General features: G+C 43.0%; 1 protein-coding gene across 1 annotated transcript in view; it reads left to right on the top strand.

Moving 5' to 3' along the window:
- The window catches only part of slc7a5 (solute carrier family 7 member 5), a 59257-nt gene that overhangs the window by 15239 nt on the left and 21521 nt on the right, over nt 1–22497 (top strand). The window contains exons 3-4 of the mRNA XM_073070174.1: nt 19323–19428; nt 21518–21562. Coding sequence (XP_072926275.1) covers nt 19323–19428; nt 21518–21562 — 151 coding nt within the window. The remainder of the gene's footprint in view (nt 1–19322; nt 19429–21517; nt 21563–22497) is intronic.

The raw sequence follows: 22497 nt of genomic DNA, 5'->3' as shown, positions 1-22497 counted from the left end.
AAAGGAATATTTGAGTTAATAAGAATGGAGACTCCCCTAGCTTTAGCGGCAAAGGATGAATGAAAATGCTGACCCGCCCACTTTGACAGAAGCCGGGAGTTATCAAAACAACGAATATGAGTTTCTTGAAGGAAAGCAATGTCAGCTTTGAGTTGTTTGATATGTGAGAATACCTTCCTCCTTTTAACAGGGTGATTCAATCCCTTTACATTCCAGCTCACGAATTTAAGTGCACTAGCCATTATCAATTACTAATGCTTACTAGGCAGCAGGCATATAAGAGGTCAAGCAGTACAATAGCAGTCTGGGAGCAGAGATGTAAACATAGATTCATAAAATCGAAACATATACATGTCCTGAGCAATAAAGAAAAACTATAAATACAGTGAGTGATGTTGGAACTGGAAAATCCACCCCATCCGCACAACCCAAAACTAGACGGCTACCAAAACAAGTAGCTAGCTCTACCAAAAAAATTATCCCAAATACAACTTCCAGAACTGTGTCATTAACAGCAGTTCCGTATAACTACTATAGCAAATAGTAACTAGTTTATGCACTAGAAAACATAACTACAGATTAGAACACCTTCTGCAGAAATATAAAACTTAATACAGAGAAAATCGGAAGAAAACCAAAACTAACCTACCCGCAAAAAATTAAAGAAGAATAAAGTAAGAGAAAGGGGGAAAAAAAGTTTTTAAAAAAGGAGAGGAAAGGGAAAATTATAAATTCAAGAAGAGTATTTATCAACCATTTACAGAGAGGAGAGAAAAAAATTCAGAGATTAGGAAAAAAGGGGTGAGGAAAAGAAAAAAAATAAAATAAATAAATATTAAGAAAAGGAAAATTAAATCAGCAGTTAAACTGTGAACCAAGAAACAGGGAGGCCTTCACTAAAGACTTCAAACCTCCAAAACAAGTTAGAGTCAGTTGTAGAACTCTGTAGATAAAGTTATACAAGAATAAAATAGATTACACAAGTACTATTTAAACGTCCATAGGGAAACATTAAGCACAGAATGTCTATTTAAAAAAGACACACCAAATCCAGGGAGAGATTGTCAACAGCCCTTAGAGTTTCAATAAATAATGTCTGAGTGCTTCAAGTAAAGTCTGAGTCCAGAAAAAGTAATTTTACTACGAGAAGTACTTATCCACCATTTTAGGAGGTCTGATTGGGTTCCGAAGATGACTGGATAGCCGGAAGACTTGCCACAAATGCTTCAGCTTCCTTCACTGATCTAAACCACTTGTATTTTCCAGTATTAAGCTTGATTCGTAGATCAGCAGGATTGCGAAGAGAGGGTTTAAAACCACGATCGAAAAGCACTTTCATTACGCCTTTAAACAGCGCGCATCTTTAAGGTCTGGGGTGCAAAATCTTCCACAAAGCGAATGCTTGTATCCTGGAAAATAAAAGAACCTCTGCGACGTGCCTCCACAATCAGACTGTGTTTTACCTGGTAATGATGGAAGCACAAGATTACTGGTCACAGGCGGGAGCCCAGAATTCCAGGGGGAACGTAAACCCTGTGTGCCCGTTCGAGCTCGGGCGGGTTCGGAAGCAAATCTTTCCCGAATATCTCACAGAGAAACTCGGCGAAAAATTTCACGGTTGATCCATGTTCGGTCGCCTCTGGCAATCCAAGAATTCTGAGATTTTTGAGATCCACCATTTTGGAAAGGAGTTTGTTACATTTTTCCTCTAAGCTGGAACAGAGAGTCTCCAAGTATCGAACACGACTTTCTAAATCTTCAGAAGTCGAATCGATGCAAGATAAGTGTTCAGCATGTTTGTCCACTTTATCGTTGATCCGATCCAGTTTGTCTTCCAGCTGTTTGAAAGCGGTTTTGAATTCTTTTAAAATTTCGTCTCGGAGCTGTCCGAGCGCAGCCAGAGTCTCGTCTGAGAGAGCTGGAATTTCCTTTCTCCCGGATTTAGAACTCTTGCTAGACATTGTAAGTTAGATGCGTTCACAGGCAAGTAAGAGATACCGAAAAAGTTCCTAACTAAGGTTTAAAAAATGGAGACATTTAGTGCAAAGATAGCGACAGTAACGGAACAAAAGTTCAGAGCAGCTAAGCAATCGCCATCTTACCGGAAGTCCCGTAAAGTAAACTTTTGAAACCTGTAGCAAAATTTCACTATTTTTGTTTGCATCAGCACTCATAAGTTTTAACAACTACTACTGTCTTTATGTGGGGGGAAAAAAATCTTTCATTCCATCCTACTAACAATCATGACTGCCCAGATATTTTGAAATTTGGTCTCCACAATAGACTGATATAACTCAATCTGTGTGTCGTTTTTGGATAAGTCATCGATTTTCTTGAAATTAATGCACCCTGAAACAACTATATTTTGGGAATTTCATTGTGTCTTATTTATTTCATCCTACTGTAAAATAACACTGTGCAGTAAATGGTATTATTTTGAAAGAAAGTTTTTATTACATTATGTTTGGGTTGTCAATCAACTAACTTTAGCTGGCTTAAACAAATGAGATGTATATTAATCTGGCAGCTAATGGTCGTAACACAATCATCACCAAAAGTTCTCATTTGCCACGTTAAAACAAAACTGCTGTTCACTGCTTTGTTTTAGAATCATGTATCATATCATTTTTTCCTTTAAACTGGAAATGTTATGTTATTTAATGAGTCATATGGCCTGTCTTGCCAAAGATGAGGGATGTCATTCTAGTTCATGGTATGAAATAGCAAGATACTAGTTGGGAATGCATGGGGTAAAGAGGTTGGATAAATGAAAAGAGTAAAAAAACAGTTTTGAAGACATAGAAGAGAAGTGTACGTAATTTCATTATAGTTTAGTGGAAAGTAAACCTTATCCTGAGTAATTGCATTGTGCGAGAGTACATTTGGTAGAAACATAGAAACATAGAAAAAAGGTGCAGGAGTAGGCCATTCGGCCCTTCGAGCCTGCACCGCCATTCAGTATGATCATGGCTGATCATCCAACTCAGAACCCTGTACCTGCTTTCTCTCCATACCCCCTGATCCCTTTAGCCACAAGGGCCATATCTAACTCCCTCTTAAATATAGCCAATGAACCAGCCTCAACTGTTTCCTGTGGCAGAGAATTCCACAGATTCACCACTCTCTGTGTGAAGAAGTTTTTCCTCATCTCGGTCCTAAAAGGCTTCCCCTTTATCCTTAAACTGTGACCCCTCATTCTGGACTTCCCCAACATCGGAAACAATCTTCCTGCATCTAGCCTGTCCAATCCCTTTAGAATTTTATACGTTTCAATAAGATCCCCCCTCAATCTTCTGAATTCCAGTGAGTATAAGCCTGGTCGATCCAGTCTTTCTTCATATGAAAGTCCTGCCATCCCAGGAATCAATCTGGTGAAGCTTCTCTGTACTCCCTCTATGGCAAGAATGTCTTTCCTCAGATTAGGGGACCAAAACTGCACACAATATTCTAGATGCGGTCTCACCAAGGCCTTGTACAACTGCAGTAGAACCTCCCTGCTCCTGTACTCAAATCCTTTTGCTATGAATACCAATATACCTAGTAAACCTAGTGTTTGTGGAAAATGCAATCATTTAAGGTGAATGGAATTGTCAGTTACAGTAACCGCAACGCTGCTATGGGGTGTCACGGTAACGTAGTGTTTAGACCCTATTACAGCTCAGGGTGTCAGAGTTCAGTTCCAGCATTTTCTGTGAGAACTTTGTACATTCTTCTCATGAAAGTGTGAGTTTCCTCTGGATGCTCTGCTTTCCTCCCACAATCCAAAGACCTACTGGTTAGAAGTTTAACTGGTCATTGTAAATTGCACTTTGATTCGGCCAGTGTTAAATAGGGGGTTGCTAGGCAGCAAGGCTCAGTGGGGTGAAAGGGCCCGTTCCATTTTGTACCTCTAAAAAAAAGTAAAATAAATTAAAACCAGCAATAAACTAGTTTGCACCCTTTATTCGGTCTACAATTCCCCCATTTTTCTGTTTTCTCACTTCTGTAGTTCTCTTGAAGGAACCTTGAGATGTAATGTCACTCCTTGTTTCTTTGCCTACAGATCCTGTTTCATCTGCAAAGTGCTTCCAGCATTTCCTGTCTTGATCAAAGTGCAACTTGCACTACTAGTGCAATGCGGTGCCCTGATTACATCACTTACCGCTTTGGACAGATGTAGAGTTTGTGTAATAGGTGCCTGTTTACAGCTATCCTCACATCAGAGTAAATTTATTATCAATGTTACTGTATACTACCCTGAGATTCATTTTCTTGCAGGCACTTACATGAAAACAGTACAATAGAATTTAGGGGGAAATCCTATATGTGAGCAAAGACTGACAAATGACCAATGTGCAAACGAAGACAAACTGCAAGTTAAAAAAAAAAATGAGAGCATGAGTTGTAAGGTGTTCTGAGAGTGTCTGCACTTTGTATAATCAGTTCAGAATAGTGTGTCTGAAGTTATCCATACTGGTTTAGGAGCCTGATGGTTATAGGGTAATAACTTTTCCTGAACCTGGCAGTGTGGGACCTAGGGCTTCGTACTGTCTACCCAGTGGTAGTAGTGAGGAGAACGCTTTCTGTAGTCTTTTCCATACCTGGGCAATGGTGTTTCTATACCATGATGTTCTGGTCCCAGGACAGATATCCTGACATGTCATCACCGAGGAATTTAAAGCTATTGATGCCCTCTACATCTATTTTCCCTAATGAGCACTGCCAAATGGACCTCCGGCTTCTAACTCCTGTAGTCAATAAGTAGAGTTGAGCACCTGTCCAGCAATCAGAATCAGGTTTATTATCACCGGCATGTGTCGTGAAATTTGTTAACTTAGCAGCAGCAGTTCAATGCAATACGTCATACAGAAGAAAAAAATAAAATAATAAATAAATCAATCAATCAATCAATTACAGTATACATATATTCAATAGATTTTTAAAAATGCAAAAAAAAGAAATACTGTATATTTTTTTTTAAAGTGAGGTAGTGTCCAAGGGTTCAATGTCCATTGAGGAATCGGATGGCAGAGGGGAAGAAGCTGTTCCTGAATTGCTGATTGTGTGCCTTCAGGGTACCTCCTACCTGATGGTAACAGTGAGAAAAGGGCATGCCCTGGGTGCTGGAGGTCCTTAATAATGGACACTGCCTTTCTGAGACACCGCAGCCTAAAGATGTCCTGGGTACTTTGTAGGCTAGTGCCCTAGATGGAGCCAACTAGATTTACAACCTTCTGCAGCTTCTTTTGGTCCTGTGCAGTAGCCCCTCCATACCAGACAGTGATGCAGCATGTCAGAATGCTCTGCACGGTACAATGTGCCTGGAATCACTGTTAACAATACACCGGCTTTATTGCTTTTCAGTATCAGTGCTGCTTAGATCTGAGTGAGTGAGGTTCATATGGTGACCGGACCACCCTCTGTTAAAGTTCAAGATTATCAGCTTCAGGAGCAAAAAAAATCTTGGAACGTGTGTTCAAGATCTTAGCTGTGACAGTCACATTGTTGGTGTGCTTTGGGATTCTACCAAAGAGCAGTGTAAAAATACCTGATTGTCCATAATGGATAACAACTTGTTTAGTAACCTCCTCTCCACCACTAACTCAAGAGTCCGGGCTGTAGCCAAGGACAGATCCAGCCTTTTTGATGAGTTTATTTAGTCTTTTTGCATCATCAGCACAAATGCTGCTCCCCCATCATAAAGCAGCAAGAAGACTGCACTCGCTACAACGGACTGGTAAAAGGACTCTAACATCCTGATGCACACATAAAAGGATCTCAGCTGCCTTAGAAAATAGAATCTGCTCATCCCTTGTTTTAAATAGCCTGGATGTTGTTTTTCTAGTCAAGTCCGTTGTCGAGGTGAACACCCAAGTATTTGTACTCCTCCACCACCACAACTTCTTCTCCCAGAATGTATGCTGGACTCATCACAGTCCTCTCCCTCCTAAAATCCAACACCATCTTCCTGGTTTTGGCCACGTTCAGGAGCAGGTGATTCCTCCCGCACCACTCCACAAACTTGTCCGCCATTCCTCTGTACTCCAACTCCTGCCCATCTTTGATATACCAACCACCGCAGAGTCGTCAGAGAACTTCTGCAAGTGACAAGACTCAGATTTGTACCGAAAGTTGGAGGTGTACAGTGTGAACAGAAACAGACAGGACAGTCTGTTTTGGCGCTCCAGTGCCACTCTCTGCCATCTCAGCCAGAGAACTACCCAGCCGTACATATGGGTATATCTGTCAGATCGTCAGTAATCCAGAAGGTAGTGGATTTGTCTACACCCATCCTTCTCACTTAGAAGGTGTCTGGATTGTATTTAAGGCACTAGAGATATCAAAAAAAACTCTGATTTTCACAATGCCACCAGCATCATCCAGGTGTGAGTGAGCTCTCTGCAAAGGTGGTCGCTATTTCATTGATAATTGATGATCCTGCTGTTGTTTACCTAAAATTGTATTTCTCCGCCACTTGCTGTTCATGACAGCCAGTCCACAGGTACTTCAGACAGTGTTTAATTTGCAGTTTGATGAGACACTCTTATATTGTAATAAGATTGCACTTTTCTTTGTAATCAAGAGTTCCCTGTACCTGTGTGGCAGATTTTTGAAATATAATATCCCCAGATGATTTAATCTAATCAGTATTGCTGTTGATTTATCATTGGCACTTGTACCGAGAAATAAAGAGAAGTTTTTGTTTTGGATGCCTTCTATTCAGGTTATGCCATAGATCAGTATGTGTAGGTAGTGAAAAGAAACACAGTATAACTTTTTAGCTGCAGAGAAAATGCAGTTGCTGCTCAGCAAATAAAATGCAAGGGTCATGATGAGGTAGACTGGGATATCAAGGTTTCAACTTTTAGCACATCAGAAGGCCATTCATGAATTTGAAACGACAGGGTAGAAGCTGTCCTTGAGTCTGGTGGTACGAGACTTCAAGATTTTGTATCTTCTGCCCAATGGGAGAGGGGTTAAGAGCAAACAACCTTGGTAAGAGGAGCCTTTGATTATGTTGGCTGCTTTCCTGAGGCAGTGAGAAGTGTTGATAGATTCAGTGGCAGGAAGACTGGTTTGCCTGATGCGCTGGAGTGCATTTAGTGTCTGAGGTGGTGACTTCTTCAAACCTTCCTTTACTTTTGCCCTTCTGGTACACTGATGGTGGTATTTGAATCATTGGTTGGTGCAGGTGAGAATCTCCCTTGTATGGATCAATTAGGACATAGAAGCAGATTTAGGCCATTAATTCTTCTCCAGCATTTGACCATGGTTGATGATTTATTCTCTCTCAACCTCTGCTTTAAATAGCCCCAATGGCTTGTCCACCACAAATTCAGTATCCTCTGACTAAAGAAATTCCTCCTTATCTCTGTTCTAAAGAGAAGTACTTTTATCCTGGTCTTATATTCCCACTTCTGGAAAAATACTGTCTCCACTCCACACTATCCAGGCCTTCCAGTATTTGGTAGGTTTCAATGAGATCCTCCCCTCATCCTTCTGAACTCCAGTGAGTGAACTCCCTTGAGCTAGCAAATGCTCCTCGTGCATTAACTCCTTTTATCCCTGGGATTATCCTTGTAAATCATCTCCTGACCCTCTCCAGTGCTAGCACATCCTATTCTAGATGCGCTGGCCCAAAACTACTTACAATACTCCAAGTGTGGTGTGTTCTGCGGCTTATAAAGCCTCAGCATTACATCCTTGCCTTTTTATGCTAATTTTCTCAGAATGAATATGCATTCAACATTGCATTTGCCTTCCTTACTACCGACTCTACCTGTAAGTTAACCTTTGTTAAGCTCCTTCACTAAGACTCCCGAGTTGCTCTGCATGTCCGATATTTGAACTTATCTACCCATTTAGAAAATAGTCTACGTCTTCATTGCTCCTACCAAAGTTCATGACCATACACATTCCTATGCTGTATTCCATCTACCATTTCTTTGTTCATTCTCCCAACAGGACTAAGTCCTTTGCAGACTCTTCTTCCTTAGCTCTACCTGGCCCTCTACCCATCTTTGTATCATTCATAAACTGGGCCATAAAGCAATCAATTCTGTCACAAAGTGAATCTCTGGTTTGGCTGAACACTTTGGTAACGTGCTAGTGTCATGACTTTTTTTATTGTTCGACATCAAAACCTGTAGTGGAATTTTCGAAGCACACTGACTACCAATCACTTTCTAATTTTTCCTGAAGCCCTTTCCATCCCAAATAAGTTTTTGATCATTTGTTTCTTTATATTTTTGTTCAAAATGTTCTATTTCACACTGGACAAGCCACCTCAATAATTTTACTTGTTCAACTGTAATGCTATCGCATTTCTCTCTAAATATTTGGCCTGTCAAATTTAAAGACAGGTTCTTTAATGAAAGATTCAGATGGATATGGGCAAAGCGCAGGTAAAGGAGATTAGCTCAAGTCGGCTCTTGGACTGAAGGGTCAGTGTCTGTCCTGTACAGTTCTTTCTTTTTAAATCAGAAGAGGTAAAAATTATGTCAGAATCTGACATTCTGAAGTGAAGTGGGATGAATTTCTAGTTGTTTGATGGACACTATGCATCTCAGATCAGTGATGACCCTTAAACACGGGTTGCCATCTGTTCATTTCATTCTTTTTTTACATATGAAACTGTCACAAAGTGTAAAGCAGAAGAAAAATAAGAGGTGCAGCCTCCATTAAAAATACAGTACAGGTATTGTCCCAGCAGAGTTTTCTCATAACCTCTGTCATGAACTTTATTGTTGGAGAGCAGTCAGAATCTTTTGTCCGTTGCGTTGCACTTGCAAATAGCTTGTGATTTTAAAAGAAAATACAAACTGGGCTTTAATGAATTCTTTTAAATGTGTTTACTGCAATTATGCCTGTGTCAGTGCAAGAAGTGCATTGCTAAAGGATTCAATGTTAAGTGACCCACTTTTTGCAGTGAAAACTTTCTGCTGCAGCAAAGTAATAATGAATGATTGTGCTTGAGCAAAGAACTGAGAATTCATCCACACTTTGATCTACAGTAAGTTCTTTCATTTAGCTTGATATGCTTATTTGCTGTAGATCTGAGTAAACTATTTGAACAACTATTTGAAATTCGAGGAATCTGTAAACTCAAATTTTTTCCCAAGCAGAAGTGCTCAAATGACATCTCTTAAAAGTTTTCCACAACAATAATTTATTATAAAACATCTCAAGATGGATGCATGATTACAATTGGCAATCTGTACTGTGTTGAAAGAGGAAGAAATGGAAGAGAAAAGTGCGTCAATAGAAAAATTTCCTCGTGACTTTTGAATGAAAAGAGAAATAATTGGAGCAGAATGCCTTTTGCCATTGGTATTAGGGATGACAGGTAAGTTCAAGACTGGGGCAGAGAGGTACAGAGGTCAGGAGGAACCAAACAAACTTGCAGAGTTAGGCAGTTGAGGCAAGGCAAGCCTATTCAGTGATTTATAGACAAAGATTAAGGTTCTAGCCTGATAGGTTGAGTAATAGATTGATCTTTAGATGAGAGTTAAGAGGTTTAATGTAGAAGGGGAAAAACTGGATAAATTAGAGCTCATGAAGTAGTGAAAGCCTTGAACAAAGATTAATGTAGATGAATCAAAGTTTCTAAAACAAATCAAATTTCACTGACAAAGAGCAGAGTGAAAGAGGTGGAAAATATTTCAGATCTGGAGGTGAGTAACCTTGATTAGAAACAGATTCTGTGAAATAAACCAATCTGAGGTTCCATCAAAGTACGTTTGTACAAACTTAACTCTTCATAGAAAGTGATCAGGTGTAAAGATGAGGCATTGACAAGTAAAAGTCATGGTAGTGAAAGTTTGTAAACTGTCAGTGATGTGCAAACCACTGGCAATATGGAGACACTGGTCAAATTAGGAGATGGACCCGTAGGGGTATGTACACTATCAGCAATGTTATGTGTACTAACAGCAAATGACACTCCACTCTTTCAGAAAGGAGAAAGGCAACAGAAAGGAACATATAGACCAGTTAGCCTGACCTCAGTGGCAGGAAAAATGTTGCAGTCAGTTGTTAAGGATGAGGTTTGGTGACACAGGACAAGATGGGACAAAGTCAGCATGGTTTCCTTCAGGGAAAATCCTGCCTGATGAACCTGTTGGAATTCTTTGAGGAGATTACATGTAGGTTAAATAAGGGGGATGCAGTGGATGTTCTATGTTTCGATAAGATGCCACACATTAGACTGCTAACCAAGTTATGTAGGAAAGTTACTGGCATGGTTAGAGCATTGGCTGATTGGTGGGAGGCAGTGAATGTGAGTATAAGTATCCTTTCCTGGTTGGCTGCCAGTGACTAGTGATGTTCCACAGGGGTCGGTGTTGGGACCGCTTCTGTTGATGGAATAGATGGCTTTGTTGCCATGTATGCAGATAATTTGAAGATTGGTGGAGGGGCAGGTAGGCTGCACATGGACATAGACAAATTATGAGAATGAGTAAGAGAATGGTAAATGAAATACAGTGTTGGAAAATACATGGTCATGCATTTTGGTAGTAGAAATAAATGTGCAGACTATTTTCTGATCAGGGAGAAAGCCCAAAAATCAGAGATGCAAAGGGACTTGGGAGTCCTTGTGCAGAACACAAGAGTAGGATGTAATGCTGAGACTGTATAAGGCACTGGTGAGGCCTCACCTTGAGTATTGTGAACAGTTTTGGGCTCCTTATCTTAAGAAAAGATGTGCTGGCATTGGACAGAGTTCAAAGGAGGTTCACAAGGATGATTCCAGGAATGAAAGGGTTGTAGCCATGTGCTACACACAGCGCTGAAATAACGACACGCTTCGAGACTAGTTTATTCAAACTTTGCGGCGCTGGCATTTAATCCCTAGCGCTCACCCTCTCCGGGCGGAAATGAAGTCAGAGGTGTATTACCAAAGTCTCCCCCCGCACACTGGCTATTTGTGAGCCGGTTCGCCTGCGCAGAAAGTGGGTTTGCCACATAACCCCCTCCCCCAGAATCGATGATACACCCCCCAATGTCCACAGTCTGGATCAGCCTCTGTTTGGGAGGTCTGCCTCTGCACCGCGGTGCCTGAGCCTCGACCGGCTACGTCATCCATATGGGCCGGATTGAGTCGGTCCACTCTGAAAACCTCCTGTTTCCATCCAATGTCCAGAACGTACGTGGACCCGTTGTTGTTGATCACCTTGAACGTCCCTCGCACAGCCGCTGTAGCGGTGCCCGATGTCCGCCCCTTCGTACAAACACAAACTTAAAGTTCTGCAGGTCTTTGGGTACATGGGTCAGGGTCCGTCAGTGCTGTGAAGTCGATACGGGGGCCAGGATGCCGAGCCTCTCGTATAGTCTGTCCAGGACAGCTGCAGGATCTTTCACTTGCCCCCTTGGGGCTGGTATGAACTCTCCCGGGACGACCAGGGGTGTGCCATACACCAACTCAGCCGATGAGGCGTGCAGATCCTCTTTGGGCGCTGTGCGATTTCCAAGCAGGACCCAGGGAAGCTCATCCACCCAGTTAGGTCCTCTCAGGCGGGTCATGAGAGCCGACTTCAAGTGACAGTGGAAGCATTCCACTAGTATGTTCGACTGTGGGTGGTAGGCAGTAGTATGGTGTAGCTGCGTTCCCAACAGGCTGGCCATAGCCGACCACAGGCTGGAGGTGAACTGGGCGCCTCTGTTGGAGGTAATGTGGGCCGGTACCCCGAAGCGTGCTACCCAGGTTGCAATCAGTGCTCAGGCACAGGAACTGGCAGATGTGTCGGTGAGCGGGACTGCCTCTGGCCACCTCGTGAACCGGTCTACCATAGTTAGGAGGTACCGTGCTCCTCGGGACACTGGTAGGGGGCCCACGATATCCACATAAATGTGGTCGAACCTCCGGTGGGTGGGTTCGAACTGCTGCGGCAGGGCTTTAGTGTGCCGCTGTACCTTGGCTGTTAGGCACTGCGCGCACGTTCTGGCCCATTCACTGACCTGCTTGCGAAGTCCGTGCCACGCGAACTTGCTGGAGACCAGCTGGACGGTTGTCCTGATAGATGGGTGCGCCAAACCGTGTATGGAGTCGAAAACCCGCCACCTCCAGGCTGCCGGGACGATGGGGCGAGGTTGGCCGGTAGCCACGTTGCACAGGAGGGTCCTCTCACCTGGGCCTTCGAGAAAGTCCTGCAGCTGCAAACCCGAGACTGCAGTCCTGTAGCAGGGCATCTCATCGTCTGCCTGCTGTGCTTCCGCCAGTGCTGCATAGTCCACCCCCAGAGACAGGGCCTGGACAGCTGGTCTGGAGAGTGCGTCCGCCACGACGTTGTCCTTTCCCGAGACATGCTGGATGTCCGTCGTGTACTCGGAGATGTAGGACAGATGTCGCTGCTGGTGAGCCGACCAGGGATCGGACACCTTCATGAATGCGAAGGTCAACGGTTTGTGGTCCATGAACGCGGTGAACGGCCTGCCTTCTAAGAAGTACCTGAAATGCCGGATTGCCAGATACAGTGCCAACAGCTCCCGGTTGAAAGCACTGTACTTGAGTTCGGGTGGTCGTAGGTGCTTGCTGAAGAATGCCAGGGGTTGCCAGCGCCCCTCAATGAGCTGCTCCAGCACCCCACCGACAGCTGTGTCGGATGCGTCCACCGTGAGGGCGGTCGGAACGTCCGTTCTGGGGTGCACCAGCATCGCGGCATCTGCCAAGGCTTCCCTGGCTTTAACGGAAGTGGCTGAGGCCTCCTCGTCCCAAGTAATGTCCTTGCCTTTACCCGACATCAGGGTGTACAAAGGGTGCATGATACGGGCTGCTGAGGGGAGGAAATGGTGTAGAAGTTCACCATACCAACGAACTCCTGTAGGCCTTTGACCATATTGGGCCGGGCAAAGTGGCGGATCGTGTCTACCTTGGCGGGCAGAGGTGTTGCCCCGTCTTTGGTAATCCTGTGGCCCAGGAAGTCGATGGTGTCGAGACCGAACTGGCATTTGGCCGGGTTGATCGTGAGGCCGAAATCACTCAGGCGGGAGTAGAGCTGGCGGAGGTGGGACAGATGCTCCTGGCGACTACTGCTGGCTATAAGGATGTCATCCAAATAGATGAACGCAAAGTCCTGATGGAGTCCAGGTGTGGGGCTGGCAACTTGGCTTCACCCAGGGAGAACGTCAGGAAAGTCTCAGCATGTACCAGTCTTTTCCCTTGCAAGTCAACCAGCAGGCTGTGAGCTTGCAAGAAGTCCGCCCCCAGGAGTGGTTGGGCCACCACGGCCAGTGTGAAGTCCCACGTGAACTGGCTGGCGCCGAACTGCAGCTGCACTGTGTGGGTGCCGTAGGTCTGTATCGTGCTGCCATTTGCGGCCCTCAGGATGAGTCCTGGCTTCCTGTTGCGGGTGTCGTATCCCGTCAGGGGCAAGACGCTGATTTCCGCTCTGGTGTCGACCAAGAAGTGGCGTCCCGACTGTTTGTCCCAGACGTACAAGAGGCTGTCCTAGTGGCCAGCCGCCATAGTCATTAGTGGCTGCTGGCCCTTGCAGGGCGGGCGACAACAGCGGGCATTTGTGCCCCACCGCTGGTGGTAGAAACACCACTGTTCACTGGCCTCCTCACTCCTGCCTCTGTGTTGTGTGCACCCCCCTGCCGGGCCTGGTCTGGTCTGCTGTTGGGCGCGTGGCCTGGTAATCTGACTGACGGACGCCACGCTCTCCCTCTTGGCTTTCCACAGCACATCTGCCCAGGCCGCCACCTTCCAGGGGTCGCTGAAATCTGCGTCGGCCAGCAGCGGATGTATGTCCTCGGGCAGTTGCTCTAGGAACGCTTGCTCGAACACGAAGCAGGGATTCTGTCTGTCAGCCAGGGACAACATCTCGTTCATCAATGCTGACGACAGTCTGTCTCCCAAACTGGCCAGGTGAAGCGGGAGGGCACCCCGCTCACGCCGTGAGAGGCCAAAGGTCTCAATGAGCAGCACTTTGAATGCTTCATATTTGCCTTCTTCCGGGGGCGACTGTATGAAATCCGCAACCTGGGCGGCCGTCTCCTGGTCAAGGGCGCTCACCACGTGGTAGTAACACATGGAATCAGAGGATATCTGCCGAATCTGGAACTGGGCTTCTGTTTGGCTAAACCACATGCATGGTCGCAGCGTCCAGAAAGTCGGCAGTTTTAGTGAAACTGCGTGAACAGATGAAGAGTCGGTCATCTTTGATCCAAATCCCGTTTGGACCGTCGGGGTCATCAATGTAGCGATGTGCTACACACAGCGCTGAAATAACGACACGCAGTCGGTAAGTCTTTTCGCGACTAGTTTATTCAAACTTCGCGGTGCTGGCATTTAATCCATAGCGCCCGCTCTCTCCGGGCGGAAATGACGTCAGAGGTGCATCACCAGAGTCTCCCCTCGCGCGCTGGCCATTTGTGAGCCGGTTCTCCTGTGCAGAAAGTGGGTCACCACAGGGTTACCATACCAGGAGCATTTGATAGCTCTGGGTCTTGCGCTCACTGGAATTTAGAAGGATGAGGGGGGATCTCATTGAAACCTTTTGAATATTGAAAGGCCTAGAGAGTAGATATGGAAAGGATGTTTCCCATGGTGGGGGAGTCTGGGACAAGAGGGCACAGCCTCAGGATAGAGGGGCATCCATTTAAAACAGAAATGTGGAGAAATTTCTTTCACCACAGGATGATGAATTTGTGGAATTTATTACCACAGACAACCATGGAGGCTGGGTCATTGGGCATATTTAAGGCAGAATTTGATAGGTTCTTTATTGGACTTAGCATCAAAAGTAATGTGGAGAAGGCCGGGGAGTGAGGCTGAGGGGGGAGAAAAGGATCAGCCATGATGGAATGGCGGAGCGGACTCGTTGGGCCGAATGACCTAATTCTGCTCCTGCCTCATGGTCTTAAGCTTTAAAACGTTCAACTGATGAATAATAAATCAAGGAGCATCAGCAATTTTAAAATTCGAACTCAGAGTGCTAACATATAGGTCCAGTTTTAATTTCTGTTCTGGAGATCAATGTAAAATGTTTTTTTTCTTGCAATGGTGCAGACCCAAATATTATGTACTCAGTTGTTTTCAAATTTAAGAAAAAACATTGTATTGGCTATGAAACAAATGATTTTATTAGATAAAGAAATTAATTGGTCAACTGAATATAGTCAAGGGAATAGATTATCAATTGGCATCTAGTTTACCCTCATATTAGCAGATTATGAACAATATAATTGGAAATTCTGGCTGAAAGGTGGAAAGCATTGTGTCATTTTGATAGGATTTGCTCAGAATTGTAGTTCACCATACCTATTTATCAAAATGAATTTTGAATATCAATGTGCACATTGGAAATTTGTAGTGCAGGCTGATCATAGCATCCATTCTTGTGTTCCTGATTTCACCTTATATTAATTTAGCCAACACACAGTGTGATCCAGTCATGGGGAAACCTGTTCTTAAGCTAACCCCCATACCTGCATGACCTGTGTTATAATGACTTCTCAAAAGTTAGGTAATGTGCAGTGAAATTGGTCTTTTTGGCCCTCTTTAGGGACATAGAGCATCGCAATTCTGTGAGTGTTTGTCATAATGGTCTGTGAACTTCCAACACAGCCAGTTCTGACATGAAGAAGGAATCTGACCCCTGAAGAAGAGCTCAGAGTGTCAAAAGTCTCTAGGGAGCATTGACCAGATTCCCTTCAATGTGTCTAGAGGCTAAAGCCTGATTTATACTTCTGCATCACATCTACGCCGTAGGTACCGCACACTCTACGCTGTAGGGTGACGTGCACCTCCCCAAGAAAGTAACTCAACGCGACGCAGACCGCAACAGCTGTGATTGGTCCACTTGGTAGCATCGCATTTCCGGTTGGTTCTTCTCCGCCATGTCTGTGCACCGATGCAAAATAGGTGAACCAAATCGTCAAACCTACGTGCTGACATGCTAAAATGTTTGAAATGCATTTCCTCGTCCATGTCTCTCACGAAGAAACTCAACACAGTGGCATAGAAACCCCACCGCCAACTAGCATTTTGGCACACACCAACGCATGCTTGCTACGGCGTAGAGCTACGCAGAAGTATAAATCAGGCCTACAGCATAGCCCGTACACAGAAGTATAAACCAGCCTTAAGATCACCCACAGTAATAACCACAAGTCCTGCTGCCTATTAGCAGGCAGAGCTTGTGCTGGTTACACTGGACCTGCACAGTACACTCCAAGGAGGGTCTCGGGCTTCACTACTTATTATCCTGCATCACTAGATCCTTATGCCAACTCTGCCTTTGCCTACTATAACTAGACGAACCTGTGATAACGGGGAATGATAGACTGCACAAAAATGGTTTCAAGGTGTTGCGCGTCTCCTGATCATCTTATGAACTGAAAGGACGTTCACTTTCTGAATGTACAACAGGGCAGCATATCCCATCAGATTGTATTACTGAAGCCTGTGGGGGTTGTTTAATCATTGTGATTTCATATTGCCTGACATAACTCAGCTACCATTGGGATCAGTGTCTGGGTTCGTGTGGAAGGCTACCGTGAATTCCTGGGCTTCACATCGGTCTTGGCGGCTGCAGTCAGCGTAGCTGGGCACTCTGTGCTGAGAGCCACGAGAAAGCAGGTACATTATTTAAGGAGAATGCTCACTGCCTGCATGTCTGGCTGATGTCGGGACATGTACAGAGGGAGTCTTGTGTTTCGTCCTTAGTATCATGTGACTCTGCTGACATGCTGACTCTGCTGACATGCTGACTCTGCCTTTGCCAATGGTAACACAGCCAGGAGCAGGAGACAGCATACTGAGAGGGAAAGGGTGATAGGAAACGGTGATAAGAGATTCTCTGTGATCATAGTGGAAGGGTTATTTGCCTATTTCCACTGAGGAACTCTACAGTGTTCATGCGCAGTAAACCAACGACAAATGTTGACAATCCCTGAGAGGAACCTGAGCTGTTCTCTATTGTTATTCCACTATATAGCTATTTTTGAATCTCTGCCATCGATGTGATCACGCCATGAAATTGACCTATACCAAACACGTTAATGTGACCACAGAGACAACATGGAGATTGATGATTGTGCAATAATACACACAACTCCTGATTGCTGAAAAGAATTTTCAATGATAAGAGTTGGCAAATTAATAATTTCTTGACCAGATGGGAAGAATTAATAAACTAACAATATTAATTAAAATAAAAGGGGTAAAAAGTAAGTTACCTTACTTAGATTATCTTTTAAGCCAAGATGGAAAATTACAATTAAGTATATTAGTTATTTTGTTTTATTTTAATGTAACAGTGATTTGTTAGCATGTTGAGGCTTAATGTTAATGTTGAGGGAATTAAATGTAATTCCTTCCTGTTAAATGTTTGAAATAATTATTGTTTTCATTGTATAAATCTGAAATCGTTTTTAACATCTCGCTCAGATAATTTTAAATGGATCAAAGGTCATCGTAGCATTTTGGGCTGCAGCCTGCTAATACATGGCCTGAAATCTAATTATCGTACCCTTTGGATAGATGGAGATCTGTTCATTGGGTACTCTGCACATGGTAAAGTGTAGGTCTCCAAGCAGACGAGCACTACAAGTCCTACATCCTGGCAGCAGGCCAAGGCCACCAGGATCTGGCCTATAACTTTATCAAAAATAGTGCTGTATCAGGGCCGCCTTGTTCCTTGTATCAGTAAACTCATCGTGCAGTGAATGGATTTGTTAAATTGTATTTTAGATTGATTAGTGTTCAACATTGTTTTCATTGTTTGTTGAACGTCATTTGGAGCTTATCTGTATATTAGATGTCCACATGTCAAAATGTTAAAGGAATTATTATCTTGTTTACTGCCTGAGCTACCTCTGGTGAATTGGACAACATTTTTTCTTCTATGGATACATTTAATTTTTATCACTCCATTTATAAATGCAAGACCCTTAACTATATAAATGCCAAATTCAGGACCATATGGAGGTTAGGGTTAGGGTTAGGGTTAACCCTAATGCGAGCTAAAAGTGATCGGTTCTAAAGATTGCAGAAGACTTGGGGATAGGTTTGGGCTTTGATTGTAGAGATGCTGAATGTAGCATAGCAAATGGTATACTCCAGCGGTGTGAGATCATTCTCCAGATTTCATGGGAGGAAGAAGCTGAAACATTGGCTGAGCTGAAAATGGATGGAAGGAAATGATGTGATAGTCATGACTAGTATCCAAGGATGTCAGATTGCAGGCTCTTTTCAGATGGAGTATCTGTACCCAGTTATCTTTTTATTGAGTTAGAGTGAGGATTAGGCCCTTCCGGCCCTTTGAGCTGCACCAATCAGTAGTGCTCCCCCACCCCGGGCGATTTAACCCTAGTCTAATCATGTGACAATTTACAATGACCAATTAAACTGCCAACTGATATGTCCTTGGACTATTGGTGGAAGCTGGAGCAGCCAGAGGAAACCCATGCAGTCACGGGGAGAGCAGGCAGTGGTGGAAATTGAACCCGGATCTCCTGTGCTGTAAAGCATTGTGCTAGCCACTGCACTCCCATGCTGCTAATTAAAACATTAATGAATTGACCTTCCACATATACGTTCTGCAGTTTCACCTGGTGTAGATGAGCCCAGAAAGTAAGAATTTAAGATCCAATTTTATGGCTCAGCAAAATTGCTGGGAACAGCCGGGAGCATAGGCATATCTCAACCAGACTTCAGGTATACCTGTTCCCTAAGCCTGGAGAATAGGTTGGTTACACCAGCATTATGTTTTCACAGCTGCAGAGTCTCAGTACCATTGTGAGGAAGGAGTTATGCTTGGCAGTAAGAGGAAAGTCATCAGTTACACTTTGGGGACTGTAAAACCACAATATACACTCATGGACAAGATTTAATGCCAGGATGAGAAGAGCATCCCCTCTTATTGCTTTCCCAACTCACTGAGTCATAAACGTACTGGCAGGTGGAAGTATATACAGGTTATAAAACAGGATGATTGCACTGTTGTGTAATCTTTGCCAAGTTGCTTTGGAATGCATACTGACAACAACAGGTGACAATGCGATCAATTGTGGACACAGCTCTCATGGCAGAGTCAAGCAAACAGTACAGCAGTTAGTGGCTGAAATTTGAAGAATTGTGGCAATTATCTTTGAAGGGATATTGTTCAAGCTCTTTTTGCATCTTTTAAATACTATCTTAGTCTGTGAAATTGTCTATGGCACAGTGGTGGATAAATTCTTAATATGACCATTCAGCATCCTCTGTATATTTTAGCAGAGATAACTAATAAAATTCCTCACTGAGGAGAAATTGATGAGTTTAACTACTATTCCTGAAGTAATTTTATTTATTTTTTTAAATGTTCACAATTAATTTTGGTTTTTCTTTCCCTGTGCAGGTGATACTCCTTATTTGGAACCTAAACGAGCATTTGATGGGACCACAACAGATGTGGGAAAAGCGGTACTGGCAGTTTACAGTGGTCTCTTTGCATATGGTGGCTGGTGAGGCAAACTATTGTTTTGTATCAGTTATAGAAATTAGCTATTGTTAATTTATGTGTCAATTTAACACCATGCATTTTGATCCTATAGCAAGTTAATTTTGTCAATAGCATATAGATGTTACATTTCAAAGTATTCTGCTGATGCATCTTTCACTCAAAGTACAGGAGAATAATGCAATCAGCTTTACTGCTTTCTTCATAAAAAAGGATGTATTTTATTGAGGATGATTTTTGATATTACTGGTCTTTTACATTGGTCTTTAAGCTGAAAATCTGGTCCATATTGGCAAGAATAGTGAGAAAAATTATTTAGGGAAGCTGCAGCAAGAAGTTGGAAGCTAGAGAGTTAAAACAATTTCACCTGTGATACCATATAATAAAATAATTGGAAGGCAATTGAAACAGTCACTGTTGATGGATTTGAAAGAAAGTTAGCTGGTTTCTCCAAAGTCGAGACAAAAAGATAAAAATATTGTGCAGTCTTTACATGGGTTACTCATTATATACTCTTGAAGCTAGATCAAACAGAACAAATATCAAGTGCGTGTTTCTTCTAATCCCATTTACCAGCACTTTGTCTAAAATCTTCTCTCTGTTGGTGAATCAAGTACTTCTTAAATGTGAGATTATCTGCCTCCAGGATCCACACAGACAGTGCTTTCCAAATTCTAACCACTGTCTATGCTGGGGAAAAAATTCCACAGATTCTCTCTAAGCCTCCAGCCCCCAAGCTTAAATTGATGCCCTCAAATTTTCAATACCTCTGTTGTGAGAGAAAAGATTCCTACTAATTACCTTATCTGCCTTTCATAACGTTGTATGCCCTCTCTAAAGAAAGCAAACCCAGCCGATCAAGTCTCAACTGAGGCACTCCATCCCAGTCAATATCCTGATGAATCTTCTCGGCAGCCCTTCCTTCCAATGCAGTGTTCTTCCTATTGTCAGGGGTACAGTACTGTGCAAAAGTCTGAGATGTATATTTTGGGAATGGTGAGGGTGCAGTGCTGCAGGAGGGATGTGGGGCAGGTGGCAGAGGAGGAGTGCCAGGGATACAGGGGTGCCACCGGTGCAGACACACCCAGCCCTGAGACCACAGGCAAAGTCACTTGATTCCAAACAATTGGTTTATTGATCATTTCAGAATGTCTCACAAGTGCTTCCTGCTCTGTCCCCTCTCCCTTCCCCTTTTCCCAATCGTGATTCCCCTCTCCCTGTCCCCTTACCACTCTCAGTCCACAAAAGAGAGCCATAACAGAATCAGGTTGATCATCACATATATCCAAGACTTTTGCACAGTACACTTCCTGTGATATAAGCACTGTTTTATAAAGTTGTACAATAACATTACAGCTCTTCTGTTCTGCCTTGGCTAATAAAGGTAAGAGCCCATTTGCTGCCTTCACACCGTATCTGTCTGTGCTGACACCTTTAGGGATTCATGGGCACCCAACATGTCTCTTTTTTTCTCAATAGTCCTAAGCCCCTACCATTCATTATTATGTCTACTCTTAATAATCCTCCCTAAGTGCACCAGGATTAATTTCTATCTGCCATTGCTTTGCCCATTTACCAACCGATCAACATCATCCTGTGGCCTATCACTATCTTCCTTGCAATCAACAATCTGTAATTTTTTTATGCCTCTGACAATGTGTTAATAGTATTTCCGCCATTGATATTTAACATTTTAATGCATAAAGCAGCAAGGGTCCCAGTACCAATCCCAGGTAATAGTACTGGCAAAACATTGGCAATTGGGATTTTGTAGCTGATTTCACAGTACACTCTTTTTTTTTTGCTGAATTTAAACTCTTTTACCTCATCCCCACCAAGTTATCAAGTACATACCTTGTGCCAGGTGAAAATTCTGCACTTTAATTCCAACTGGCTCTCCAGAAGCTGCTTTATATGTTAACTTTAGAGAGTAACTGTTTCTCACAACATTGTAGATGTCATAATTGGAGGTAATGAGGAAAGTCTTGGGAGTACAAATTTATTAGTTCTATATGATTGTGATTTCAATTTTGCTATTACTTTTGCAAAAATGTACATGGTATATGTTAATAGAATTTCTCTGTTGATTGTAGGAATTACTTGAATTTTGTTACAGAAGAAATGATTGAGCCATTTAAGTGAGTATAGACATGTTTGTTCTAAAAGTCATGCTTACTTTGCTTGGAGTAAACCTGTGGTTGAGCTTTTGATCACCACCCCATACCTGCTAAATGTACAATATATAAGGCATCCAAGAGACAACTACGCACATTTGTGTCTGAACCTTGCTTCTCAGTCCGATTAAAAGACAGAAGGGCAGAGTAAAATCTTTAGTGGAGAGAGATCCTTTGTGCAACGAGTGTGGATCTTTTATTTTTATCTTTTTTAATCGGGTTTCATGATTTGTGGTTTCCTGTGAGCAAGCAAATCTCAAGGTTATATAATTTATACATTCTTTGATAATAAATGTACTTGAATCTTGAAGATAATCAGTCCTGTGCTCAGATTACATAGCTGATCTTAGCTTTACAGTGTGGTTGATACTGGTAAGTAAAAAGCATTTTGAAGCTGTGAAATAATTCTTGCTTCTAATGCAACTTTCACTCAGCAGTCTAGTGAACCTTAGATTAACCCCAATTTCTTCAGTGTTAGGCACGGCAGTGGGGCAGTTAGTCTTATTTCCTGCACATCTCATGCAACCAGGTTGCAATCTGAACCACAGATGCTGTCTGTCCTTGTTCCTATGACACTGTGGGTTTCCATCGATATTGTGTTTTCCAGGGAATGATATTGATAAGGAATGCTCTGAAAGTCATTAATATAATAAGAGGATACTCTGGATGTCAGCATCTTTTAGGTGTGATTATGTTTATCTTTATATTGACCAAAATATTAGTGCTTTCGGTTTGTAGCATAGGTTGAATGTAATTGCACTTTGCTCTTGAACATATTGAATTGACAGAACAAGGTTTTAGACACAACTTGTGTTAAACATAAAATTCCTTGAAAGACCAATTTGCCTAATTTTGCTTCATTTTTCAATAAAATGTTCTAAAAAGGTAGATAAAACTAA

This window comes from Hemitrygon akajei, chromosome 17 (assembly GCF_048418815.1).
Source record: "Hemitrygon akajei chromosome 17, sHemAka1.3, whole genome shotgun sequence".
Taxonomy (NCBI): Eukaryota; Metazoa; Chordata; class Chondrichthyes; order Myliobatiformes; family Dasyatidae; genus Hemitrygon; species Hemitrygon akajei.
This window is presented reverse-complemented; position numbering and strand designations above follow the sequence as displayed.